The 25178-nt window shown below is 39.4% G+C and overlaps 3 protein-coding genes and 1 long non-coding RNA gene across 14 annotated transcripts in view; 1 reads left to right on the forward strand and 3 right to left on the reverse strand.

Moving 5' to 3' along the window:
- Positions 1-291: 291 nt before the first annotated feature.
- On the reverse strand, positions 292-4032 carry Cart (Carcinine transporter). Of its 2 annotated transcripts, XM_072011512.1 has the most exons (11): positions 3891-4009; positions 3449-3670; positions 2706-2879; positions 2523-2626; positions 2297-2451; positions 1993-2161; positions 1660-1908; positions 1225-1439; positions 903-1084; positions 654-832; positions 292-552 (listed from the first exon to the last, which is right to left on the reverse strand). In XM_072011512.1, the coding sequence occupies exons 1-11, from the start codon at positions 3960-3962 to the stop codon at positions 342-344; spliced, it is 1932 nt and encodes a 643-aa protein (XP_071867613.1). In that variant the 5' UTR covers positions 3963-4009; the 3' UTR covers positions 292-341. The 2 variants fall into 2 exon arrangements, with proteins under 2 accessions (XP_071867613.1, XP_071867614.1); XM_072011513.1 differs by lacking the exon at positions 3449-3670 and having other exon boundaries at positions 3891-4032.
- Positions 2016-17851, reverse strand: Fs(2)ket (Importin subunit beta Fs(2)Ket). Of its 3 annotated transcripts, XR_011800845.1 has the most exons (8): positions 17715-17851; positions 17344-17628; positions 16269-16327; positions 16000-16182; positions 15574-15927; positions 13488-15499; positions 3891-4212; positions 2016-2161 (listed from the first exon to the last, which is right to left on the reverse strand). XR_011800845.1 is itself a non-coding variant. In XM_072011503.1 (7 exons), coding segments are annotated over exons 2-7 (2670 nt in total). In that variant the 5' UTR covers positions 17405-17628; positions 17715-17851; the 3' UTR covers positions 12103-12741. The 3 variants fall into 3 exon arrangements, 2 of the variants coding, with proteins under 2 accessions (XP_071867604.1, XP_071867602.1); XM_072011503.1 differs by lacking the exons at positions 2016-2161; positions 3891-4212 and adding an exon at positions 12103-12742; XM_072011501.1 differs by lacking the exons at positions 2016-2161; positions 3891-4212 and having other exon boundaries at positions 13484-15499.
- Positions 12662-15914, forward strand: LOC139991456 (uncharacterized). The gene is made up of 2 exons (XR_011800846.1): positions 12662-12793; positions 12888-15914. It is a non-coding gene; the product is annotated as an uncharacterized lncRNA (long non-coding RNA).
- A 2471-nt stretch (positions 17852-20322) lies between the features above and the next one.
- Hr38 (Hormone receptor-like in 38) overlaps positions 20323-25178 on the reverse strand; it is a 58475-nt gene continuing 53619 nt past the window's right edge. For all 8 annotated transcript variants that reach the window (XM_072011511.1, XM_072011505.1, XM_072011504.1 and 5 more), the window contains one exon: positions 20323-24908. In XM_072011511.1, coding sequence (XP_071867612.1) covers positions 24652-24908 — 257 coding nt within the window. In that variant the 3' untranslated portion in view covers positions 20323-24651. The remainder of the gene's footprint in view (positions 24909-25178) is intronic.

The raw sequence follows: 25178 nt of genomic DNA on the forward strand, positions 1-25178 counted from the left end.
TCGGATAATCGCTGAAGAGCTCGATCTTCTACTGAACAGTTCTAAAGAAGAACTTTTAACGTGTTTATAAAGTTATGTTATCACTGATCAGATAATTGCTGAAGAGCTTAGTATCAGTAGAGGAAATGTGTATTCAATTTTAAGACGACATAGAAATACGAAAACCTGACGCTATAATTATCTCACAATTTACTGATTCAATTCTACGAATTTTTTTAACAGACTAGTATAAAAGCATACGTTCACGACAGGGACAATACATAAAAAAATGATGTAGGCAATAATACCTCCTTGGGTCAGTAGTTTCGGTTTTATTTTGAAACTGAAAGTTTGATTCGAAACTAAAACCAGTAAGTCATCTTAATGGATCCATCGGAATCCCGTTGCGTGTCCATCACGCTGGATTGTCGAACCAGCCGACGTACGCTCGCACTACTGGGCCTTTGTTGATCCTCTAACAGTCTCTGAGGAATCGGTGCCTCAGGTACTTCGTGCATCTCCACCGTCTCTCTGATCGATAAATCTTCGTAGGAAGCCGCGGCCGATGAAGGTCTAAGATCAGCCAAAGCAACGACGCGTTATTTACAACATTTACATAAGAAGGAATATTTACGTATTTAATCGACAGTTTTTGCCAATGATAAGGCTCGTACTTGGTCGGGACGCAACGAAAACAATCGGCACAAGTCCAATCTTTTCCAAACAGCTCCCCTTCCTCCACAGTCTGTGGTAATCGATGATGCAGCGTCTCCGGCAAACGCAAGCCAGACAGTCCGCCGATTACAGATACGACGCCAAGAATCACGAGGGGCAGTACCAAGTTCTCCTTGCCCTAATGACGTAAATTCCTGGAAGATTTAACTGAACGCGGAGACACGATAAGCGTATTTACGATTACTTACAAGATAAGTAACAAAAGGAATGATTATAAGGCCGAGACCACTGATGTAGGCGGAGAAACCTATCGCTACGCCGCGTAGTTGTGTAGGGTAAAGTTCACCGGCGAACGGATATATAATTAAAAAAGAGGCTGATATTGCGGATTTTGATAAGAGGAATAGAATTAGCGTCGTCACAACTGCATCTATAAAAAGACAAAGATGAAATAGTTAAAATGAAAAAATTTATTTCGAAACTACTATCAGTATTTCTCCTTTTATTATATGATTTATACGAAAAATCTGTTCTCCTATCTCTTTCTCTTTTATTAGCGTAATGTAGTACCAGATGATAAAAGAACCGTGGCAATGCATGATACACCAGCGAGTACCATGGATAAGCAAAGAGGCCATCGGCGACCCCATCGATCCATTACGACCCAGCAAGCCATGTAGCTTGGAATTTCAGCCAGAGACGAGAAGAAAAAGCTCAGGTGTTCCTCGTTACCTAACGCTGGCCCGTAATACGATAATCCGACATATACCATATTATTGGCAAACCTAGAAAGAGAGAAATTAATTCACCGATAGACTTATATATTTCGTCATTTGTTTTTCACATAAAGAAGTAGAATCACGTATATTTGGTAAACAACGATTAATAATACGAAAACATTGTAAGATACTGTAGAAATGTCGGAAGCTAAATTTTACTGCAAACACACGCGTGTTATATTTTATCCTATTTGTTGCTTCATGGTGTATTTATACTTTGATTTACCAATTTAGAGTAATGAGACATGTCTTCAACCGCATATTTGGTGTTTTGAAGAGAGACAATACACCGGGCCCGTTACGTAATCTCTCCTCTTCACTTTTTGATCGTGACATCATCATTCGTTGGCGTAGCTTTTGCGAGAAAGAAGTAGGTAACTCTTTCCCATTTACTTTGGCTAATCGTTCCAAGACTTCGTTAGCTTCAACTAATCGACTTTTCGCCAATAACCATCTCGGTGATTCTGGCAGCAACCTTGAATAATCTTAGACGTTTTATTATGATGTCGCGTGAAGGGAATACGGAAGAAGGGTAAAAGGCAGAGAGACAATTACTCACCACCAGTATAAGAAATACAAAAGAAAGGGTGCGCTCGTGGTTATGGCAAGCGTTCTCCAATCTCTTATCAAATAGGTCACACCAGCCAACATACACAATCCCATTGTATAGAAGCTGCACGTCATCACTGTCACGAATGATCGATAATTTGGTCCAACCAGTTCCAAAGCTGTTTGTAGAAAACCCAGAAAACGTTAATACTCATTCTTTCTACGAAAAATATTTCTCATACTTTTTACTCCCTGTATTTGTTCATATTATTTATTCGTTTATTTATTATTTCTTTCTCTTCGTGGAATCTTACATATGATAAAAGGTATCTGATAAATAGCAGGAATCGTTAAACCAACGACCACCCTGGTAGCAGCCCAGGTCCAAAAGCTGTTCGACATCGACGTTAAAAATCCACCGGTTATTAAAGTCGCCAGACACGTGAAGAAAGACAATCTTCTACCAATTCTATGTGATACAACAAAGGTAATGAAACAACCTGTATCTAAGTTTCAAAACTAAGTAACAATGTTTGTTACCTATCGTTTAGCGTGCCGAAAAGGTACACTCCAATTGGTCCTCCCGTGTTTAGGGCGACCAACCCAATCGTCGGATAAATCGCATGATCGCACACGAGATCGAACTGAAACGTTTCAACAGGAATTAACGAAAAAAATGAAATGATCATCCTGATCGAAAAACGGAATAAAATGTAAACGTACATCGATAACGATGGAAGATTTCACTTCTGAAGTTTCATACTCCCAACCATGATCGCATGGAACAATGGGCCATGATGCATTTGGCACGTACGAAGCCGTTGTCACGACAGAAATATTTTCCGCTGTCCAATCGATATCGTATCGTGTGCATTGACTGTACGTTTCATTGTCCTCCTAATTATGAAGGCAATTGTTACAATACTGCAAGCAAATAACGTGCACTATTGTGGAAAACGTACATATGTACTCTATTAAGAATAAAGGACGTCTTTTCTGCAGTATCAAAGCGGGAAATCATCTTGGAAATACGAGAAAAATACTAGCGTTTATCTAATTTCCTCGACAAACAGCGTAGGTTGATAGAATAAGCAACGCTAGCTCTAAATCTTATTTTCTAACCTACTTATAGCGATTAAGATTTATTGTCATTGGCAATTAACTCTGCCATTCCTATGATAATCGTACGACTATATACTTGGAATATAAAACGCAACAGAATATTACTACGAATTATTTTCGCCAGAAACTAATGACAGAATTACAGACGTTTCTAAATATCAAAATGATCGTATGAATGTTTCTCATGTAGCTATCGAATAATTTAAAAATGAAAAGCTTGCAACGAGGGGCAGGTAAATTTGATTGACTAGCTTTTAAATAAATACCCTAACTATCTAAATTCCTCCTAATAAAACATACGAGCGAGGAGATAAAAGTATTAGCGCCTACATCGACAATTGCACCTGACTAATTGGAATCGCGAGTCTCTTTCTCCGGGAGACATCCAGAGTCTCCAACCCCGGTACTTTGCACCAGTGGGGTGGCGTGTCGGACATGAAGAGTTGATTGAAGGCGCAAAAACCACACGGAAGACACGCCGGAAGACACACGAGCCAGAGAAGTTGCTTCTGATAACGACCGAATTCACCGACAATCGGTAGAAGATCATCGAGATCAAAGCCATCCTACAAAACTCTTGTCTCTTAATCTGAATCACACACATTTTCGGTAATCAATCGTATCAAGGAGTTTGAGATCTTTATATTATGTCAATAATCAAAAAAATGATATACGTTTAAATAAATATCGATAAAGAAAAAAATTCTATCAATTAGATAAGAGTATAGAAGTAATAATTCCTATGAATAGATATTTTGGAAGTGTAATTTAGCATAAACAACTTACTTCGTCGTTCGCGTTTGCAGTCGTCTTGGCGTTCGCTGATTCGGACGTTTGATTTTCATCCAAGTCTTCCATTCTCGTGAACTTTGCCCACGTTCAAGCTACCGAAACGTCGCCGATACCTTAGAAACGCGTTACGTGACGTGTATTAGCTCCTGTACGATTGCAGTGCGACCGACGTGCCATTCGTTCCATCCTGCTGCGTCTTTTTCTTTTTCACCCTCGCACGATCGTATTACGAGGGTGTCCCTCCGAAGTCGCCACGAAGAGGAGACAAAAGTATTTAGATAGCGTGTGCCAGCTCTTGTAGTGGATTTAGTGAGTTCTAGTTGGACACGAACCCAAAAGGAATTGGATGAATTAGAAAATTAAATCGCTCACTGCTGATCAATCCACTGCTCGCTCAACATTTTTCAAAGATTCGTGCCTTCTCGACAACTGTTACTCTTCTCTCTTAAGGAAACTCACTTGTCAAACGTGTCATCGTATCAAAAGAAAAGAACAAAACGGAAATGAATGAAATTAAATTGAAGAGGTATGCAGAGTGTGTGTATGTATGTGTATATGTGTGTATGTGTGTGTCTGTAAGAGAGAGAAAGAACGTGTAATAATTAGTGTGTATGCGGAAAATTAATCCAAATCAATGAATGGTATGTGCTTGTACGTCGTATCTCGTTTCGTCGACAAAGAAAAATTATGGCCGATGAAATTACTCCGGAATTTTTATGGCGAATACACCGATATTGTTCATCTCCCGAATATAGTACATTAAGCACGAGCCACCGGCTTCTCTTTCTTCGTTTGAAAGTGAATTAAAAAAAAGAAAGGTAGAGAAGAGGATAGAGCTCGCGTACGTACTCGCGTTTCACGCACGCGAAAGAGAATCGAGGAAATGCAGGCGATACGACTTCAGAGGCGCGTGCCACGAGGTGTGCCCTTCTAATTCAATTGGGTTAAGGGTACTTAAAGGAGATTAAGAACAATGCTGACGCATGCTGCGTGGTGGCCGCGTTTCATTCTTCGAACGCGCCGTGCGACTTTTGGTGTTATTTTGTAATTTTCGATTCGTTATCTTTCGTGGACGTTCTACAATTAATTTCTAATTTCTCATGCTGATCAAATGTGCGATTTTTCGCATATAGCTTACTTCCCGTATAAGTATAATATTATACAAATATATATATACATTTCGTGTAAATCCTTTCTTATTTGTACCATTCGTTTATCTCACGTTTCGTCGAACGAATTGATTTGTTGGAAATGTTAATAGATAATAACGAGTATCTCCGATAAATGCTTGAATATCGAGAGACATACGGCTTCGTTCAAATACAAGGTAATCCGATTAATAGAATAAAGGACCGTTAGGTATACACAGGCAATTGTTCACGTTCTCCATCCGCGTGTTCGCATACGAACCTCGATCGTACGATAAATTTTCCGTATTTTCGTTATGAGATTACTCTGCGACGGCGATGTCGAAAGCGATAGATGAAGATGGGTGGTTATTGGAAAAAAAGAAGTGAGAAAGAGAAAGCTCGATGCCGAAACAACGACTGGTAATAATAGCATTGCTGCGTGTATTCAGATTTAAAATGAATTTTTATTCTGGACAATCTCGTTTTGTCGAAGATAAAAAAAGAAAAGAAAAAAAAGGAGAAGAAATTCCAAATTTGAAAACACGTGTGGAAACAATTCGCATTTCGATGGTCAAATCTTACGGGATGAAACGACCTCTGCTTTTTTCTCGGAATAAGATTGCATAATTTCTTTTTTTTCACATACAGAACGCAACTGTGTTTTCTTTCTCTCGTAGTTTTCCTTTTCCCTCGTTCTTTCACTCTTTTTTCGTTTCCCTCGATCCTTTTTTCTTTTTTTTTTTTTTTTTTCTTTTGTCAAGACGATGAAAATCGTGATGTTAGTAGTCGAAATGATTTTTCTCGTTTAATTAATCATATGGCACTGTCGCTTGGCGATTCGTATAATCGTTTCTCGTACACACACTGACAGAGTACGATCAGCCACGTTAAAGATTGAACAAAAAAAGCAGACATCCGTAAATAGATGTCGTGAAATCTACGTTTTAGAGATATTACATGCAATATCAAACGAGTTAATACAGAAAAAATGTGATTTCTTTTTCATAACACGATCTTCGTATCTTGTTTTTCGAACTCGATATTTGTTTCTTTATGTTATATTAATGTAACCGATCGTACGGTGAACACACTTTCTAAAAGAATCGTCCCCAATCATTCCACGATCGCTCTGACACTCAGATAAGCGATGCAGCCGATGTGTCACATATAGTCGTTGTCATTTGGATACCTTCACAGAACACAGGCTCGGCAAACCACACGACTGACACAGACCGAAAAGAAATGAAAGATACGTAAATATCTTGCGCTACGTAGACATGCCGCACCCTCTCCCATTCTAGAATCATTCATGTAGCAAATTATTATTGGAAAATCAGAGGGGACAAGGGAAAACAATGTCCTCCTAAGTATACGATATAAGATTCATCTTCTGTAGCAAAATAAAGTTTCCTCGTTGTTGTAATCTCGATTTGCTTTGAGCATTATTTTACCTGATAATAATATGATAACCGAGTACGTAATAGCAATTTATGGCTTTAACGAAGATTTCGTTCCTTTACGAGTAAAAGTATTAATTTATCTAATGCAGATAAGAAATTTATCTTTGTCGAATGCGTCAAGAAACAAGTTTTATTAGCAGTCGTGAATAAATATTCGTAGCGTCTAATTTGAAATACAGAAAATTATGGAATAGGCTAAAGGAATTTATCGATTCTTCGACTTTTCACAGCATATTTTTTTCCACTTTTTTGTCCTTTTATTTTATTTTATTGGTGACGAGGTCGAAGTAAAAGCTGAACTCTAGGAAACAAATTGGAGAGGGTGAGCAAATTACAGAGTGGCAGGCTAAATAGGATTTCATCCAACTCGTGTTCTCGTTTATTCGTTTTTTCTTTCTTTCTTGCTTTTGCTTCAAACCCACGTTTATCGCCCGAATTGTTCACATGCGTAAATTATAATGTTTGGTCCGATCGTCGATCGGCAGCACTCGACAGCACTCTCTCTCTCTCTTTCCGCATATCGTCACAAAAAGATCAATCTCACACGCTCATTTTGCTTCTCTCTTCTTCTTTTTTCTCGTTATTAATTTTTTTCATTTTTTTATTAATTTTTTTTGTTTGCTTCTCTTTTAATTCTTTAATTTTTTAATCACACAATATGCACGGTAATGGCATTTTAGCTTTATCTCTCGACGCAACCCATCAAAATTCGGGAAAAACAAAAATATCTGAAGATACTGATCAACCGTGACACACACACGAAGCACTATAGGCATCACACGATCGATCGATCTTCACTTCTGCCATTACCGTGCAATTTCTCTGACATTTTGGAACAATAACAGCTCTACACGCGTTGGCTTCGTGTTTCGCGATTCGATCGTTTAAAAAATATTATCGAAAATATTGTCTCGTACGTACAACGGCACCGCGGTTCGAATATCTTAAGAACGGAGACTGTTCAGGACCCAACGTCGCTGAAATCCTCTCAAAAAATAATTCATCTGCGTGATCTGCGTGGATTCATTTTCATCTTATTCACATCGTCGTTGTCGTCGTTGTCGTCCTTGTCGTCCTTGTCGTCATCGTCATCATCGTCATCATCGTCGTCTATATAACAGCTTACTTATTTAGTCGTGCGATCTCGTTTTCTAAGTTGGACAAAAATTTCAACGAAGCGCCGGGACATGGATTCGGTGACAGTTCTCCGATCTTTTAACCGCGTCACGATACAAAATTTATATAACTTTTTTTCTTATTTCCATCCTTTGTTTCTTCTTTATCTTTTTATTCTTTTTTTTTTTACAAATCGACGATTCGTCCTTACCCGAACGTGACGCCGCGATTCACGTCGAATCACGAGCCAACTCTTCTCATCATCCCTCCACCACAGTTATCAAATACTCTTTCCTCTTGTGTTTCTCTCTCGCTCACAATCTTTCTCGCTCTCACAGATCATTCGTTCCTCTCGTCGTTTTTTCTTCACTCGCAGATAACACCCTAACAGGACACATCCCACCAGTAAATTGTGATTTATCTCACAGCGCACATCATCACTGATACAGCGTAATGCACACGCTTTTCAATTTTTTTTTATTTTTATTCTTTTTAATAATCCTTATAATTAAATACGCTCTCACGTACGTTCCCTAGTGAAGCATCGCACGCACTCTAGGCGTCTCGACGATGAAAAGGCTAACAACTAATAGTTCGATAAGATATTATCGTGTATGAGTTTGTTTCTAGGAGCGAGGCTCTGATCGTGACTCGTTCCCTCGATCACATATAAACGTAAAAACGAAAACTCTGTCTTTCAAAAACGATCTCAATCGGCGTATATATGTCTTTCTTACATTCATTAAATATACGTGTTTGTGTGCGCGTTAGGCTAGCTCGAAATACAGAGTAGCGAATATTCTCTTAATAAAACGGATAGACAAAATAATAATTACAGAGAAGAATGGCGAGCAAATCTGCTATGTTTAAGATCGTAGAATGGAGAACATGGATCAGCCAGAGCCACGCTCCCTTTAAGGTAGAACATCGACCCCTCGCACACGAGAGTCTCTCCAAAAAATCACAGTCGCATATATAATATAATTTGCTTCTTTCGTATTTCTTATTTTCACAACTCGTTACTCGTTACTTCCATCACGGCACGGCCGGCATTTCGTTTCCTAGTTTCCTACCTCTGCTCTTCCACGACCGATCCCTATTTACACAGGTGTTTCCCTCCGTATTTCATTCCTTCCATTTCTGTTAGTTTGTTTGCCCTTTTCGGCGGACCTGATAACGTGATTCGCAACGATCACCTCGAAGATACCGGAAACGAACGATATACCCCGTCTTCTAGTAACGTCTTGAAGTAGACGCTTGTTATACGATCATGAAAGAATGTTCTTGGTCACGATTGATCGTAAACTACGCGTGATGAAAAGAATAGTCGCGTGTTCGTTCCATTAATGTACAGACTGTTTCTAAAATAGGTAGTTCAATGACTATTTTTATATACATTTTACTCGTCGTGAGAATAAAAAGATGTGTCGAATAAGTAACACAGGAATAATTTCTTATCGATCCTAATCGTCATCCTAGCGTCATCCTAACGACCAGTAGAAGGCTTTTACGAATTCGACCACCCATTTTAAAGACAGCCAGTAGAATGGTGAATGCGACGAAGCGCAACTCTCGATTGTTTGCGAATCAGAAGGACAGGCGAGCGATCGAGTTCTTTATCAAGACGCGGAAAGTCGCGCACCAACGTCCTCTCCGTTGTGGTTCCTCTATCTTTCTCTCTTTCTCGCATTCCCCCTTTCACATCCACATCCTTTCTTTCTCTTTCGTCCTTCCATTCTCCTCTCGCTCTCTTTCTTACGTCCTCTCTTTCCCTGTACTCTCTCTGCTACGTGGAATGTAAAAGAAAAACAGGATACACTTTGCGCCTCGATATTTTGCATGTTTCTTCTTTGGACATTCGGAATAAACCGTTTCACTGTTTCGGTTTCTCGCTTTTCCCCCTATTTTTTTAAAATACTTTTTGTAGTTCTTTTTTTTTTTTTCCTTGGATTCATCGAGACATCGACTTTGGTAGATCAATGACGGCATTCGTCATCGTGAGAACTGTAAAGCAAAGCTGTAGTTTTTTTCTTTTTCGTAGAAGGAGAAATTTTCGCGATTGGAAGACACCGTGTTTCGTCTGCGAGAATTTCGTTCTGCTTCGAAATCGAAAGGATCCACCGCGAGATAAAAACAATGTACGGAGAATTTGCATTCGTGTATAACTGTATGTGTTTGGTGTGTACATGGATGTGTGTATCGCAAAGAGATCAAGGTTTAGGCTCCAGTCTACGTAACGAGCGGCTCGCCGAAACGATTTTTCCCTACTCCTATTTTTATTTGTTTGTTGTTTTGTCAGGTTTCTTCTCATTTTTAAAAGCTAAATAGACGTTTCTCTTTCTTATACGCTAAGTTTGGCAATATCGTTCGCAACAGTAAAAAAATTATATATGTATATATATTTATTTTTATATCCAGACATGGAGCAGACACATTGGTTTCCCTCGATATGTAAAATCGTAAAAAAGATAATCAATTTAATAAAAAGTCTTAGTTTATAATCGTTTCTCGTCAATTCCCTATTTGTCCCTTCGCGTTTCTTCTTACGCCAATAATTGTTTCCCTTTTCAACTATTTATTCTCCACTTTATTTTTTAAATTGTTTTGTTTAGTTTTCGTTTATGTGTTTGTTCCGTCGAAACACGTTTACCCCAAACCCAGGCGGTTCTTTCATGAAGATACCACCCCTCAGCCTAGATTTTCATTCGAATCTCGCTGCGATTATCGTTAATAATCTTCTCTGTTCGATATCGTGTCTGTACGTAAAGCTTTGCATAAACAAGGCGTTCACGGGAAAAATATGTTAGTTAAAAATGAAATCACTATAAAATATACCCCGAACATCACGAAAGAACGGTCACACAGTGCGCTTCCGCTGGCAAAAGTATTTGGAATGCATGGCACTAGCACAGCCACGTCTCGACCACGTGACGTAACTTCGTATTATATTATTAGAGCGCCCGATTGCCCGTTTAATCTTTCGTGTAAAATCTTACTAAATATCGCGTTCGTGCACAAAACCACCTACAAGGGAAAGCTATGGAAATTTGCGAGGTTGACTGGCAAGGAAGTGTGCGAGAAAATGAAAAATGTTCGCATCGTTAAAGGATCCTGAAACGTTTCTGATCCATTCGATATCTCAGTCGTTTCATGATTCGAAATGTTCATGTAATAGGGGATGCGTGTGTGTATATAAGAAAAGGAAAAAAGTATTCTGCGTAATCCTTGCGCGATCGGGAATTTGAAATATCTTCAGTCCGACTTCCTGAACGAATTTATCTATCTATTCCCGTATAACTCGCTTGATCTTATATTGAAACAACTTACGGGACCAACCAGACGATATGACGTCGAATTATATCAATCACCTATCTTTGAAATTCCATCGTTCCTAACTTTTACGCGATCACCGTATTCGTTTTTTCGATGGACATCGGAATAACGTGCGAATAAAGATGAGTAACATCCTCGATACGGTTTTTTTTTTTCATTTGATCATCGATAAACGCCTTCCTACAACAATGCGAGGCCAGGAAGACGAATCTCTTTGACAAATATTCACGTGAAACAAGATCTCGATATTCTTGAGCCCTTTGAATTCAAAGAAAGAAACTAACGGTGTAAAACACGTGCTTGAACATCACGTACATAGTATTGTTTCAATGTTAGTGGCAGTGCAAAAAAGCTCTCGTCCGATATTCCGCTGAAGAATTACAAAAATACGAATTAGAAAATATAACGTGATCGCATAAAATTAATTTCGATTACGCGCAGGATTACTTTTGTGTATGGGTGGGTATAATTGTATAATGTATTTTGAGGCTGAATACTCGATCATAATTAGTTTTCTTTCCTCTTTGCAATTCTTTTTTACTCGAACGTTCAGGCCGGACGAGGACTTCGGTACAACTCAATAACTTATGCCAGCAAAATATTAATTTTAATGAATCAACAGCAACAGACATTCACATACGGGCAAAGTAACATACGCGGCATCATCATCATCATCATCATCATCATCATCATTACCATACTATAACTAATCATTTAGATTCTCGCGCAGCACGATCGGACCAGAGGTCAGCAATATTTTGAACCTTCCGACCATATTTTTTTGAGAATCATTCAGAACATTTGTGATGCTATTCACACGCATTCACTCTTACCTTCTTTTTTTCTTTCCCTTTCTCTCTTCCTCTCTTGCGTAGAGTTCTTACCTCCACTTGTGCACCACTTGGCTGCATTAAAATAGCAACCAGCATTCTGACGGCCACTTATTTCGCTCATTAACTTCAAATCACGCCAACAACAGTCATTCGGTGATGCTTCGATTGCTTCGAACGAGTGATGGTGTGACAGTTTAGTAAGGAATCGGAAACAGACCGCGGACTTCGTTGGCAAAGCTACAGGAGGACACAAAAAAGCTAGGAGCTTTACAACGAGTTGCGCATTAATAATTGAACTTTCTCGACGAGACGACGTGTGTAATATAATCGCTCATTCAAAGGTGACATGTTTTATTTTATACACACAGACTCCCTGTGATCTTACATGCATACATATTAATAGAACCATCCTTACGTTCAATTACTAGAGCACATTCTTTCTTTAGCAGGTCTACAGTCTCGCTCTCTCTCATTTGGTTTCTCTGCGTTTTCTTCCTCGTTCACACCATTCGTTCTTCCACACTCACTCATTCGCTCTCTCTCGCTCTCTCTCTCTTTCATTGGCCTCGATCATCGTCCATTGAAGTCGTCTTTTCCTCAGGTTCAACTTCTCAATCACGCGGGTAGAAGCCCCAGGCTCGTTATCAGGCATACTTGCATCACCGGAACATCTCGGCAGACTTCGGCCTTGGCCCATTCATCGGCAACATCCACTTGCACTCCTCATCATCCGTTGTCGGCAGACATGTATTTATTTTTTCGACCATTTGGGGTTGCGCTCTACGTGTCGGTACTCAAATACCGTCGCCAGAGCAGGGACACGTGCAGACTCATCACCCCATCATCGTCATCGCTTCGAAACTCACGCACATCCATCAACTCGCATCCGCACCATCCAATCTTGTTGTCTTTGTATTGTGTTCGATAGCTCTCTAGTCAAATCAAATTGCACGACAGTACAACCGTGGGGTGATCTGTAAACAACAAAAGCGAGCCAAATATCAATAACTGTCGCTCACTGCTCGGTGTGTGTATGCATATTTTTTTAACGTATTTAAATTTTTTCTTTTTTATTTAATTTTGTATTGTTATTTTTTGACCTAAATTTTTTATTTTCAGATGGGGTCTCTGTGTCGAGTGCACGTGTCTGTACACGGGACGGGGCTATGAGACAAAGGGGATTGTAAACAATGACGACAAAACGAAACTGTATTGTACAGAATAGTTTTGAGATGTGAGACAACTTAGGGCTCCTTTTTAAAACAAAGATAAGATGGTTATGATTAAGGACATTCAAGCAAACTTTTGTTCGTTTAAACAGAAAGAAGTACAACTCGATCCAATTTCTAGAATCAGTATGTAGTGTCCTAATTTTCCATCACCATGCAGCCGTATTGCATCTGTGCTTCTTTGATACTTTGTACACTCGCGTTTCTTGTTTTCTTTTTTCTTTTTTTTTCTTTCGTATCTCCTAAGTGTATAGCATTATAAATCGTTCGTCGAGAAAATAATCTTAGTAAGTTACACAGAAAGGTAGTAGCGTAGAATGAAGGGGGATATAGTAAAGAATGAAATAGGAAAAACGGTAAGTTGATATGGATAACAGGTGATTGAATATACACGCACCACACATAGTCCACACGGAAATTATTGATAATAAAAGAAACGAATAAAAAAAATATAAGGAAACGATTAATAAAGCAATGAAAGATTACTCACCAACTGGACGTAGAGTTAGCAACATTCTTGAGCTTCCGAATCTCTTTAGCAGCCCAGTTAGCCAAAGTCTTTGTCTTCTCAGTACGTGATCGTCTAGCCTTGGTTAAGAAATCCGTAAGCGGTTCAGTTTCTACCATTGGCAAGAGTTTTACTCCGAACACAGTGACAAGGTCACCAAGCAAGCCCACAGAAGCTGCAATATTGCCTTCAGAATGTTCACGGTCCTGTGCTATCGACGTGATGAACTGGATAATGAAGGGCACGTGCGGCTCTACCAGAGCAATTGCCGCATCTGGGCAAGGATTGGATACATCACCGCGCAGTCCTTGCACTATACCAGTATAAGCTTCAAGGACGCCCTCTCGTAATTCGTTCAGATAATCGATCATATCGTAATCGGTTCTATCTACATTTGCTTGAGAAGCCTGAGCCAATGTTTGAAGTACCACGTCCAAATATTTCTTGAATTCAGGGCCGATACTGAGAGCAACATCACCAAAAACAGAGAAGATTTGAGGCTTCACGGAACGATTGACCGAATTATTGCCAAGATTTTCCAACAAGAGGGTCATGATCTCATCGCAATAGGGTAACATTTTGTTCTTTAGGGCGCGACAAATGTCTCCAGTCAGACCAACAGCGGCGCAACAAACTTGATATTCCGCATGATTCTTTAAGCCAAGACAGAGATATGGTTTGAATGCATCCATGTACTTCAAGAAACCTTCTCCAAGGACTTCGACTAGAGTCGAAACAGCCATGAGAGCATCCTCTTGTACACCCTCGGCTTTGCAAGAATTCGAGTTGAACATAGACAACAATGCCGTCATTATTACATCAGAGATGTGCGGAGCATCCTCCGGTGTAACTTTACGTAGCACAGATTGCAAAGTTGCGCATAACAACGATTGCAAATCATTATATTGAGCACGATCCGAATGGCTCTGGATATGTGTCTCCATTTGCAGTACCTGCTGCAATCTCTCCAGAATTACCATCGTCGTCTTCTGCACGGTTAAATAACAATCGCGCGGAGAGTTCTTCACCATGTCCATCAGTGCTTCATAAGCAGCCGATCGTAAGTTAGCTTGAGCTCCATCCGGACGATCCGTCGTTTCCAACAATCTCTGAATGATAAAATCAAAGTATTGAGACATGCAACACGTTTCCGGATTCTGTCCCTCGAGACTTTCTGCAGCCTCGTAGCTAGCTTCTGCAAGACCCGTGAACGCCCAACAAACGTTCGCTGCAACACGAGGTTCTGCCTTCAAACCGTTTATCAAAGCCTCTAACAATGGTTTCAGGTATGTCTCACTAATCGCTGCTTGTGGTATGATCTCACAAATTCGTCCAAACGTCCATGCAGCTGTGTCCCTTACCGCGACACTGCTGTCGTACATTAGTTCGATAAGCGTTGACATTGCTTGCTCTACCAAAGGTTTCAAGGTAGTATGATCAACACCCCCAAGAATAGAACCAAAAGCCATTAGTGCTGCATCCCGATACCTCCAATCGTGACTTTTAATGTTATCCATGACAAAAGGAAGAACAAACGGAACAATAGCATCCTCGCAGCAAGAGGATAATAACATTAAACACACTCCAGCAGCTTTTGAGGGATTCCAATCGTCTTCGTCATCAAATTCTTCTTGTTTAGTGAGCTTCTTCATCAAAACAGGTACCAGATACTGCAAAGCGCCCTTTGCATAATGTCTCGATACTTTGACTGGCGGTCTACCACCATCGGTAGCTTCGCCCTCTTCCATGGCTAAATCTACCTCCTCGTCAGATACGTTTGACCAAAACTCAATTCCTTGCAGTGCAACTTCATCGATATCTGACTTCATAGCTTCTAGAGTAATTGGGAAAAGTGCTGGAGCCATGTAGGGCTCCATATATTGATAATACAATGACATAATTTTTACAAGACACTGTAAAGCAGCTACTTTAACTTGGGTGTTTAAGGACTGCGTTGCCTCACATACCACCTCCATAATGAAGTTTCTCTCAGTCTGCGTACATAAGCAAAACGGTTAAACTAGATGTTATTAAAAAACCTATATACTATTCTTGAAATTATACAAACCTCTATCTCAAAATTTCCTTTGGTAAATTCTAATGAATTATAGAGTGCACTCGTAGCTGCGAGGTGAACGTAATGCGAGGTACTCGATCCTTTCATACCATGAATGATAGCAGTGAGAATCTCATTAGACTGAGGTACCAAAACCTCGCTTTCTATATCTTGACAAATATAACCGATGGCTTCTAAAGTTGCTTCCTTTAATATCTCTGTGCTGTTTGGATTTACAACATTATTGACTAACAGATGAATGACATTGGTCCATTCATGAACAGGTAATTCAGCAACCGCTACATATGCAACGCATTGTGCCGCAGAACCTGGCCTGTTGTTCTCAGTTCCAAGTGCCCCAAAAATCTATTAATATAGAATAACATCATATGCTTTTACTTAGAAATGTATCGTCAAATAACTGAAAAAGTTACTTACATTCTTCTTAATATATTCCCTTGTTTCTACAGGAATAGCAAGCCAACGTTGTTGATATTGACATTTTAAATCTGGATCTTTAGATGTAAGTTGATTTTTGAGCTGAAGACCTGCTGCCATACGAGCAACTGGGCTTGCAGTGGCATTAACCAGCACGCCGCTGAGTCTTTGCAAAAATTCATGCTAAAAGAAGAACAATTAATTTTTTATAACTTTTCCAACTCTCACATATTCCTCACAAAAGCTTCTTTAAAAGGAAAAAAACTTACAAGATTAGTTCTTGCTGCCTGCTCAAGAAAGTTTTGAGCTGCTTCCAACTCATTTTTGTCTGAAATTGCACATAAATTATTTTTATAATACAAACATAAAATTATTATAACATAAACATAAATTGTGTTTATATTATAAATGTATTATAAATATGAACATAATTAATATCAAGTTTTCTATTTATGAAGGTTCCATGAACAAAAGGGATAATGTCCATTTTTATCAAATTTTGAGTACAACATTTTTCGACATACTTCTGTGGGTGCTCTATCATGGCCCATGTCACATTGGGAATTAAAATTTTCCAAGTGTTGCAGTAATTACGAGAATTTAAGATGTACAATGAAAAATGAATAGTTTATATTTTTTGGAGTTTAGTGTGTTATATATTATTTAAAATTATAAATGAAAGTTGAAACTAGTGCAGAATAAAATGTTTTATTTTAATACATGAGAAAATATGAGAATGTGACATCATATATTGAAAAATAAATTTTTGTATTCTAAGAAATATTAAAACTTCATATTCACCCCTTTTTCACGTGGATCATTCATATTATTTCGTTTATGTCAAGCTGGTAAAAAATGTAAAGTAACGATAGAGGTTAGAAAAGCAAGATGCACTCCTCGCCGTGCCAACCGACAACGGGGACGTGCAATACGAGTAACCGTCACATGGGACAATACTTTTTCGGTCGTGAACAAAGCCCCTAGCAACAGCCAAACGGAATACAATGCGACGTATTTTCGTATAAACGACAGATCCCGATTAAACGTTAACATATCGACGACAAACTATTCCAAATGAATCAAAGAAACCATCAATTAACGTTGGTACTAAGTACTCCATGAATACACCGGAAGGAGTATAAAAAGGACGCGCACGCGGTAGGACTTTACTTTTCCGGGCAAAGTTGCTAAAACGATAAGAAGGAGACAAAAACGAAGTATTTATGTCGTTCATAAAGTAACAACGATAGCAACATTAAGAGCAACAAAATAACGAAGAAAGATTAATCTTAATTCTAAGATGTCGCCGATAATCTGAAGTACTGATTAATCAAAATGACTTACTTGAGGAGACGGTTCTCTCTAGAACCTGGATAAGCTGTACTGTCGTTGGATCCATCTGCATGATCTCAGCTTCTTTCGTCTATCGATTATCAGAAAACGTAATTTTTTATGCCTCGATAGGAAATGTCTCGTTGTCGTTACCGGCAGACAGCCACATGTAGCCACCACCGAGTCAGCTAGCTCAACGACGTACCCCCTTCTACCCACTTCCTGCCAGTACTCGATTTCTGCTTCCTTCCACAACGTGCGGCGTAGTAATATCTGCGGCCTTTGATATTCTCGCGCCTAGTACACGCAGACGAACCTTCTGATCATTAACTCGACACAATAATATACCGTATGTATATCTTGTACTTCCGTCAGACCCTTACCGTGAATTTCGTAAACGTTGCAAAACTACTGTCACGAGCGTCACGTTTCTCGAAATGATCGTCGTGTCTCTTCATGCACGGACTATTTTCTTTGTGCGCCGTATAAAATTTCCTATGCGCATGCGCACATAGAGACGCAGGCGCCATCTACGCCATCTGCTAGCGCTGCAGCGCACGCGCGCTCGACGCAACCGTTATGCCGGTTAATTTTGAAATCGTGTACTTAAAGTTGTAGATTGCCACGCAAATTGCATTTGTGCTTCTTATATTTTCGAACACTGCCTATCTTATAGCATCTTTATAATCCTAAAAAATGTCAAAACTATTTTTAAAATATGAATTTTGTGGTAATATTTCACATAATATGTAGTAGGATGAAAAAATATAAAGAACAATAAAAATAAAGGTTTTACAATATATGTTATCTGAAAAAGCAACAAAACCTTTTTTGTTATCAACACTGTTACGTCCGATGACTCACTACGTTCAAGGCGTCCATCAGCTATGCACACATAATTAAGCAGATCGCAATAATCCTAAGAAAAGTCATAAAATGAGGCTCTGGGTTTATCGTTAAGGCCTTTAAATGCCATAAAACATCGATGAATCAGAAGGTTCCTTATGATTGTTGCTCTATCAGGATTCCATCTGCAAGCGACCAGTGGTGGGGCGATCACCACCGAACAAGAGTTTTCCTTTGCGATACCATTGTCACCGGACTTTTCTCGATTTACGACTACTGATCAGTCAACATATCTGTACTGAATCTACGGCTACAGATTAGTCATTATCTCTGCACTGGGTTGTTGGAAATATATACTATCTTTAAACTGTTAACCAAGCATTATACTCATTAAACTACCTCTAATCCTACTCTAATCCTCTACTCTACTCTAATCCTACTAAAACTACTCCTAATCGAAATAGGGGATCGATCTGTTCATGGCATCGTTTACTCTACTCGTAACGGGAATTTACGACTTCCGTTTCATTCTTCGTGAATGTTACGTCGCGCGAGATGGTCCGTGCGGCGTCCCTCGTGGCCTGGCCGCCAAGGCCTACCCCTCGTTACGCTAACCCGCACCATAAACCGAATCTTTTTAGCTTAACTTCTATTCTATTCACTTTCTATTCTTCATATATAAGTATTATCATATAATACTTATTTATAATACTTATAATACTTATTACATATAATACTTATATTCATATATAAGTATTTTCGGTTTATGGATGGTCCTCTAAACAGTCCTTAGGTTCATTGCACGCTCTTACTAATTACGGAGAAAGCGGATGTGCCCAGCGAAATAGCTGGCTTTTCCCAGAAACAAAGGACACCCATGAGTCACATCTGCAGGAGACTTTCTCCTTGTATTTTATTTATTAACATTGGCTATCTGTTATTGTTCGAACATTCCTCGGGCAGTCAAGTCTACTGTTCTATCAATCCTCGGGCAGTCAAGATCTAGGTACTCAACATATCGTCTCTTCATACCTTCGGGTCAATCAACTACTGTACCTTCCGACACGACGAAGTCAAACAATTCCTGTCTACGCAACAAGTATTGTAAGCTGGTGGAAATATATACATATTATATAACTGTAGACTACAGTTGTATTCAAAAACAAACACCCCTATTATCCCACAAGAAATAAGGGGATCGCCCTGCTCGTCGTGTCGATTCTTATAATCGTAACGGGGATTTACGACTCCCGTTGACGCGCTTCAACGCGATCGCGTCTCCCCGCGACTGGACGAAAAAACAGTGAAACTAGTAAAGAGTTACGCTGTTGTCATAGACACGTCAGGATACTGACACGAAAGAAGAAAGGGCGTCGATTATTTTCATAGATTTAATGAAACGATATACAGAATACATTTGCTTTCGTAATGCATCGCAACGCATCGTCCGCGTGCCTTACCATCTATATCACATATCAATTTTTCTTTTATTTATAAAATATAATGGTCGCAATATATGTGTTTTTGTATTCTCACATCATGCCTTTAAATTGCTTTCTCGTTTGCATATCGAAAGTATATATAATATATATATATATTTATTTATATTTATATTACTTCATTATATTTATATATTTATAAGTATATATATAATAATTATATATTATATCATTTTATATTATATTATATTATATATATAATAATTAACCAAGCGAGGGAGAGGGACTGTGTGTATGTGTGACTCGGCACAGAATTACAGCGAATCAGGTAAAACATCTTTAATTAGAATACTTTACAAATTTTTAATAGAACGATGTTAACGTGTTGCTAAATATCGACGGTCGTAGGGGTGAAAAGGCCGGTGGTCGGGAAACTTCCCTTGCAATTCCTTTTATTGTCGTTGTGAACAAATTGCAAGGAGAACACAAATTGTACTTGATTAAATAATCGGCGAATTATCGATCGATTTCAATAATTCGCACCTCCTTTTCAATTGTACGGCCGTCAATACATATCGATTTTACATATCGACATTATCGATCGACATTATTTTATTCTTTACCTCCTTTTTCTTTTTCTTTCTTTTTTATTTCCTTCCCCTTCTGCTTGTTACCCCTTCTCGTTCTCTGATTTCTTTTTCTTACGAATCCTTCCAATATGCTTGATGACCGACACAGATTTCGACCAACATATCACGCGGATACATTCAACGTGTGTAAATTTGTTTGTTTACTTTCGGTGCAACGTCTACCACTTCCGATGTGTACTTTGTATTTGTGCATGTAGTGTATATGGGTGTATCCGCAGATATTCGTACGGCAGAGTACAGATCGATCGTTGTAGAAACGTCCGTACGAAAACGAGTGTTTACCACGTTTGATTTCTTTTTATTTATTTTTTCTATTCTTCTTTTTCGTATGATTTCATAAAACTTGATCTGGGATAGTAAACGATACAACGCACAATAGCAAACATGGAAAAGTTCTATATCATATTTTGGACGGAAAGGGAACGAATTTCGACTTCGAACTCCTTACAAACACTGTGATTTCCACATGGAAGGTCGAACATACTACATTGCAACACTCAATTTTATTTTATCAAAGAAAAAGAACGACGAACTCAATAAAAAAAAAAAAAAATTAAATCATCCGTTGATTGAACATTTATTGTTACATCGAGGGAAGAGGATAAAGTACACCTAATGGAATTGGCCTTTGTTCATTTTACAGCGATGACAATTAATCGTAACAACAATACTCGAAATGATCTCGTTTTTCATTCGAGATATTTCTACGTTCGAACGATCCGAGATCCCTTGTTCTCCGCTTTACTTTATTTCATTCCTATATCCCTCCTCACTTCTTTTCTTTTTTTTTTTTTTTTCGTTTTATATAAGATCTTAAAACTTTTTCATTATCTCTTTTTCTTGTAATCCCTTCCGCTAAATCGGGAAAGGTGCACGCGCAATTTACATGTCGTAGCATCGTAGAAAATAACACAACGCTAATCAGCGTTGAGTCCAGGAAAGATCTGGCGGAATCGCAATCGGAGCACGTCAATCACGAGTTAAATTGTTTCTACTCCAATAGGGGATTAGAAACTGGTCGCGATGCTTCCTTTAATTTTCTTAAGTAATAGGAACAAAAATATTCTTCCCCTCTATTATATCAGCGAGGCAAGAAACTTAAGAACTCTCGAATTCATTAAGCGCTCGTTAATCACAATTAGCCTAATAGCACCGTTTAATTTGACAAATTCCATCAGCCTCTAAATCTCTTCTGGACTCGATGCGCTCTATACACACACGATGGAAACGTACGGATTTTGTTCTTGTGTCATATAATCCGAAAACGGGGATCAGATATTAATACGTGCTGCTAGAAATGGAGCATTATGCTTAATTGAAAATTCATTATGACATAGTGGTCGGTCGAAGATATGACGAATTAGATAATAAACGAAACCGTTCGTTTCCACGGCGTTATCCTAATTTTCATTCGAAAAAAGAACTCAAAGTGACGTGTCTCCTTTTCGGATACTTGTACCTTGCTTTCTTGCCGGGCATATGTTGTTCTCGTTTCACCGAACACCTGCGATCGTATCCATCCGCAAACGTTTCCACACACGCGGCCAATGCCAATGAAGCTCGTTTGCACAGAGAAAAGCGTTGTTGTTGTTGACACTCACAACTTAATCGCGAGTGCAGGCTTGAAAATTGAATTATGTCTGCTCGAGCACCGTTTAATGAAGCTCGACGTTAATTACTCCTTTCTCCGTGTACTCTTCCGTAACGAAAGACCGCTAAACGGAAGCTCTTATATGGCTAGCAATCGATAACTCTTGCACAAGAAATAGTACCGAATAAATAACGAATCGAGAAATAATATATAAAAGACGAAAGAAAGACTGGGAAAAGATGAAACTCGACTTTTATAAATAAACTACGATTGCGCAGAAATCAAAGAAAGTGAATCGAGACGATTCAGCTCGTGGTCGAACTCGAATCCTCTCTGTTTCCTTATAAAGCGTGGAACATTTGCGGATACACACAGCGAGTAGAGAGTAACGTATACACACGTAATTATTTTATACCTATTGTGCACATATATGTATCGTTAACGTGTTTTCCTGCCTCTCGTTAAGTTAGAAGAACCACGTGGCGATCGCCACGCGGACCGTGTCTTTCTGAAATTAGGTGTACTAAGATTAATGTTGCGATTTAAACGCTGTATCGGTTGGATCGGTTTACTGGGTTGTACTTTTACGTTGACAAGTAACATACACACAAAAGAGGAAAGTATTGTTGCCGAACAATTAGGATGGCCATTTTCAACGGGCCATGCTGGAAATATTACGCCAACTTAACCATCAACGATTCCTTGATATAGCGATTTTAATCTTCCATGAAATTCATCATGGGTCCCCTCCAGTTTCTTTGGATCGTGCGTCAATGCAATCCAGTCTAGGGTTGATTATTTCTTTTACATCCAAAGGAGACGTTTTTTTGTTATCCTGGTGATATATTGCAGCGGCGAAGAGTGCTTAACGTCGACGATGTTTCTTACGCATTTAGCAAGTTATGGTAACACAAGGTGGTGGTAAGAAGGTAGCGGATGGTAACAGCGGTAGTAGCGACAGTAACGCCATAAAATTGTAACATTAGCGGTAAGTAGTAGTTAAGTAATAGTAATTAATAAGTAGCAAGTAATAGTATAAGTAGTAGTAGCGGCGCGGTATACGTATAAATAGGACTGTCTACGTTAGTTTGATTAAAAATAAATGTCATAACGTAATAGGTAACTTTATGCCGGACCCGTAACGAAGCCACTGTTCATTGTTGATCGGTTACGATCGAAATAACGCTATGCACGTATATTCAGTTCCTCTCATGCTCGTCCGGATGGATCGTGCAGCCGATCGGCTACGTTCGGGTCCTACTTCATTCTTCTTCTCCCTTAGCTGTCTAAAATCACATTAACGCAAGAATAGTGGTAATTATTTTGGGCCGAGCGGATCTCGACCACGTGACTTGGAAGACACTCACACGTTTTCAATGATACTAAATTCCATGCGATCGAGGGTCAGGAGGGGATGACAGAGCACCGATTAGCCTCGAATCGATGAAGCTAGTAAGCCAAAGGACACAAGTTTCGCACGAATACGAGCACAGGGAATCAGGAAACAAGGAAACAAGGATTTTCTACCAGTAATTCATTTTAGCATCATCGCGACGTTCGAGTGTGATCACAGTCACGATCTACGTACACCTAAACTATCAACACGGAAGAGCGAAATTCATTTAGAAGTGGGACAAAAGGTAGATGGAGGAATATCAATTACTAACATAATCTGTGATAATCTACTTGTCTCCGCTCTTCCGTCGTTGCTCTGATATGTTGCGAATCGTCAATGCGTTCTCTCTTCTTTTTCCTCGACGAGTAATAAGTACATTTTTGTTCACCAAAAGAAGAGATATTCGTCCCGATTGGGCGGATCGTCGGGGGCAATCGATGCAGCATGAGCAATGAAAGAAACGTAGCGACTTTGTTCGTTGACGTAGCGACTTATACATGTATAAAGTAGGTAGAAAAGTGATAAAAATTCATGTGTATGTGTACGTATAAGATGTGTGTAACGAGTACTGTATACCTTTCTTTCTTTTTTTCTTTTTTTCTTTTTTTTTTTCGTTTCATTTGTGCATGTTTGCGAGAAATAGCGTAGCATTTAGAATTATCAATTGATAAAACACTCCGTGATTAATCTTCCGGATGCCACTGCTCTTTTCGTCATCTATAAACGCATAGTAAAACGCTAGATCCTCTTACAAAAGGGGAAATCTACCGTTTGTTTCACTGTCATTTCTCCGCGGGCCCCGATAATCCGCCAAGAAACCGAGTTCAACTTCGTTACATGGTTCTCGATACTTTCGATAGCAAGAATAGTTGTTACATCGTACAGTGTTAAAATAGTAATAGCAGTAATAATAGTAGTAACAATAGTAACAGTTGTCAGGTCGAGCACTCGCGTCTGCCCGCTGACACATCACGAAGACACGCGCCCCGCTCATCCACCCGTCTCTCATCCATACACGCACAGGGAACTTTGTCTTAAATTTAGCGACAAACCACGTCTTCCGGCTCGTCCATTCGCGCGTGCATTCACTCCAATGTACATTTGCACGATACTCGATCGCATGCACGCATCTATTCGCTAAAACATCTAAACGACGAGTCAGCCTCGGGACAAACAGTCTCGACAGGATTCATCGAGCTGACCGTCGTGATATACGACGATTCATGCGTCGACACTCGTGTGAAAACCATGTGAGGGTACACGCAAGAAGATAGTAAAACCTACGTATACGTATAAGAACTAAGGAAACTTAATTGAGTAGGTACGCAACCGCACAAGATCTCAAGAGTGAATTGTTCTACGCGAAGATAAAGCCTTAGGCTTGGCTCGAGAAGGTGATTAGAACGGTAGACTACCGACAAACATCGTCTCGATCATTGGTGGCGCCGGGACCAGATCCTCCAGTTTCAGGTAAAAGATACGCTGGAGCCCTTGCACTGACAGACTCCTCAGTTCCGGTAGTTTACCTAACAAACGGGACAGATAGTGTGCTTTCCTCTGCGCCTCGGCGTTATAGGTGACATGATCGCGAAGGGACGAGATTATTTTCGACTGCAGCTGCTCCATGCGATGAGGCTCCTTCAGGCCGTACCTTGCTGTAATTTTAAGCAGAGAAACATACGCGTTTTTTATCAATCGATCCAATTTCAATCACTCGATGGACATAGGGATGAACCGGTTTGTAACGAAAATTACTAGATTTCTAGATTCGCTAGACAATTTAAACGGGAAGGGAAGCCGATGTTGCGTGCAATCGTAATTCTACGACGTCGCTGAATTGGCCAAAAAGGAGCACGCACATGCAACTCGCGAGGAAAATCGCGTCGACGTATCGCGTGCAATAGACACGAACGATGGCGGTTTCT

This window comes from Bombus fervidus, chromosome 10, assembly GCF_041682495.2.
Source record: "Bombus fervidus isolate BK054 chromosome 10, iyBomFerv1, whole genome shotgun sequence".
Classification (NCBI taxonomy): Eukaryota; Metazoa; Arthropoda; class Insecta; order Hymenoptera; family Apidae; genus Bombus; species Bombus fervidus.